The sequence below is a fragment of the Lobosporangium transversale genome (assembly GCF_002105155.1).
Source record: "Lobosporangium transversale strain NRRL 3116 chromosome Unknown BCR41scaffold_1, whole genome shotgun sequence".
In the NCBI taxonomy this organism is placed as follows: domain Eukaryota; kingdom Fungi; phylum Mortierellomycota; class Mortierellomycetes; order Mortierellales; family Mortierellaceae; genus Lobosporangium; species Lobosporangium transversale.
Genome location: NW_019028979.1, coordinates 1,641,361 through 1,643,849, shown reverse-complemented (window position 1 = coordinate 1,643,849; position 2,489 = coordinate 1,641,361). Strand labels below are relative to the sequence as shown.

The 2,489-nt window shown below is 43.7% G+C and overlaps 1 protein-coding gene across 1 annotated transcript; it reads right to left on the bottom strand.

Annotated features, from left to right (window-relative positions):
• Positions 1-332: 332 nt before the first annotated feature.
• BCR41DRAFT_382942 (hypothetical protein) lies at positions 333-2,093 on the bottom strand. Its single transcript, XM_022027398.1, has 2 exons — positions 1,820-2,093; positions 333-1,706 (listed from the first exon to the last, which is right to left on the bottom strand). The coding sequence occupies exons 1-2, from the start codon at positions 2,034-2,036 to the stop codon at positions 379-381; spliced, it is 1,545 nt and encodes a 514-aa protein (XP_021886757.1). The 5' UTR covers positions 2,037-2,093; the 3' UTR covers positions 333-378.
• Between the last annotated feature and the right edge of the window lie 396 nt (positions 2,094-2,489).

Genomic DNA, 2,489 nt, shown 5'->3' with positions numbered 1-2,489 from the left:
GCGGCCTTCTCCCTTTGTTAACAGATGCGATGCAAATGCAACAAATCGTATTCTGCTCTCTCTTTTAATACTTTTAATAATTGAATTCGAAATGTAATGTGTAGTATAATTATCTAATAGAAAATGAGGCGCCTATTTTTTATCTTATTTAGAGTAGGTGTAGTCATGGTTCTTGCAATTGGGGATGATTCGTGAAAGCTCGCTGACAGCAAGTGAGAAATTTCTACCTACCAGCTTCTTAGCGCATGACTCTGATGAGCAATCATTGCACTAGTTTCAAGCCTATACATACAATACCCTCGACAGTGTAGGAAATGGAGTAACAAAAGACTATCCATTGTTTTTTCCTTTATTATTATTTTATGTTATTTTATGCTATTACTTAATGAACTCAAGGAAAGTGCGTCCAGTTATGGTGCGAAGTTTGATTTCAGATTCATAAGCCTTGTTGTCGCTCAATGTCTTGAATCCAATCTTACTGTGGGGTGTCTGCTTCTCATATGAAATCGAGCTCTCTGAACCCAAGGCGGGGACCACTTTACTGTTTCCAACCATTGTTGAGAGATCAAAGCGCCCCAAGAACGAGTCAGACACGGTTGCGTCCACAGTCCCAGTCCTACTAGACGAGCTCAAATTCAAGGTCTGGTCCTCACTCGCAAGTTGAATCAGGTTTCGAACTGTACCTGTGTTGGTAGAAGTGTCGATTTGTAAATGGCCTGGCTTCTGAGCCATGGAGCCCGAGGATTTCGCCTTTGCGGGCGCCACATCGAGCTTGACAGACCCTGTACTTGCCTGGACCAAGATCCTATGTGGGCGGGACTCATTCTTGCCCACAGGATTAGTCTCCACTCCGACAACAACATGTCCAGTATTAACGACGACTTTGACATCCAATGGCTCCCGACCATCATCGCTCGCGGTCTGCACTGACTCAATCTCGGCATTTCCAGCGCTAACATGGGTCGAAAATTGATCAGCATGAATATTGTCCTTGGTAATGACATTGCCAGTAGCTGTAACTAGGTTCAGTTTGTCGAATTTAATGTTATCCAAGTCATGAGCATTGATCGAAGTCACAGCACCCTCGACTGAGATGCTGCCATAGCGCTTGTACGATTCCGGAACAATGATGTTGATGTCCACTTGGGCACAAGCTCGGTATTTGTATCCGCCATGCTCGACATAATGATCTTCAAACCAAATCAGCGCTTCAGACAGCTCCAATGATTGCTTAAATTCGAGGTGAACACCGTGGCGAACAACTTCAATAGCATCACCTCTATTGCTATTGTCGTCATTACCACTGTTTCTATGACGTTTATCGCCTTCGTCTCCATCCTCATCTTCGCTGAGAGACGCTTTGGCGTAGAGCTCAAATGTAGGCTTCTGAACTGCTCCCGTGTATACTTGTACACGCGAACCCATAGAACCTTGCCCGAATTTCAGTTGAAAGTTGGCTGCATCTATATCGAACACCCAAGGCTTTTCCCAAGTGTCAGCATGCTTCAAACAACTGTCAGGGTAGGCAATATTGGATCTATCACTATTGTTATCGGTGTTGCTTCCTCTGCCAAAGGTATCAGGGTCTTGATGCTGATGAAAATAATTGTTTCTACACGAGTGGAAGAAAGTGAAGTAGACAAAACCGAGGACCAAGAGGAGAAGAAGGTGTCTCCGAAACTTTTTACGCCTGGATGCTCTCTCGCCTATTTAAAATGGGTAGTGGAAAGTAAGACTTGATTTGTCAATAAATTAAAGCTGACAAAACTACTTTTCATTCATATCATTCTTTTGACAATAGAGAATGACATAAACTTACACTGCGATGTGGATTGAGGATATTCAGCCTCGAGAGAAGCGTAGTTCTTTTCGTCGCTGATATTGAGATGATACTCCCCTTGATGTCGGTGTTGCTGTTGTTGCTGTTGGTATTGATGAGGATGATATCCAAGCAAAGGCTGATTCTCAGTGCCAGTATATACACAGCAGACTGGCTGGTGCCGAGAGGAAGAATGGCTGTTGTTGCATGCAGTCATATTCAAGGGTCCTTTTCTAAGTGTGACGATGATGCTGAAATGCTAAAATGTTGAAATAGGAGTTGCGAAATGAAACTCTCCAACTCTCCTACTTTTATATATTCTTTGGAGGCACGAACGGTTGTACAAAAAAAGTTCAGAGATCACTTTTTGCCAAGACTTGGCAAACAAACAATAAGCGATACGCCGTGTAGCAGAGTTCGGATGTTGTCGATGTTTGCCTGAAATGGTGCATTTATCGCAGCTTGGCCGCGCGGCGCACTGCGCGTCGAACCAATGTCAGAAGCGCGAAATAGGACATTCACACTTGGCAGGAGTGTTCGCAAGTCCTGATCACATTTACACAATCTTTCATTCCGTCTCAATTTAAACAATGAGTTTGCACGACAAAGTGATCAGGTCTTGATTTCATTCGTCATCTCCAGGAAACATTAGAGAGAGAACGCTCGAGGA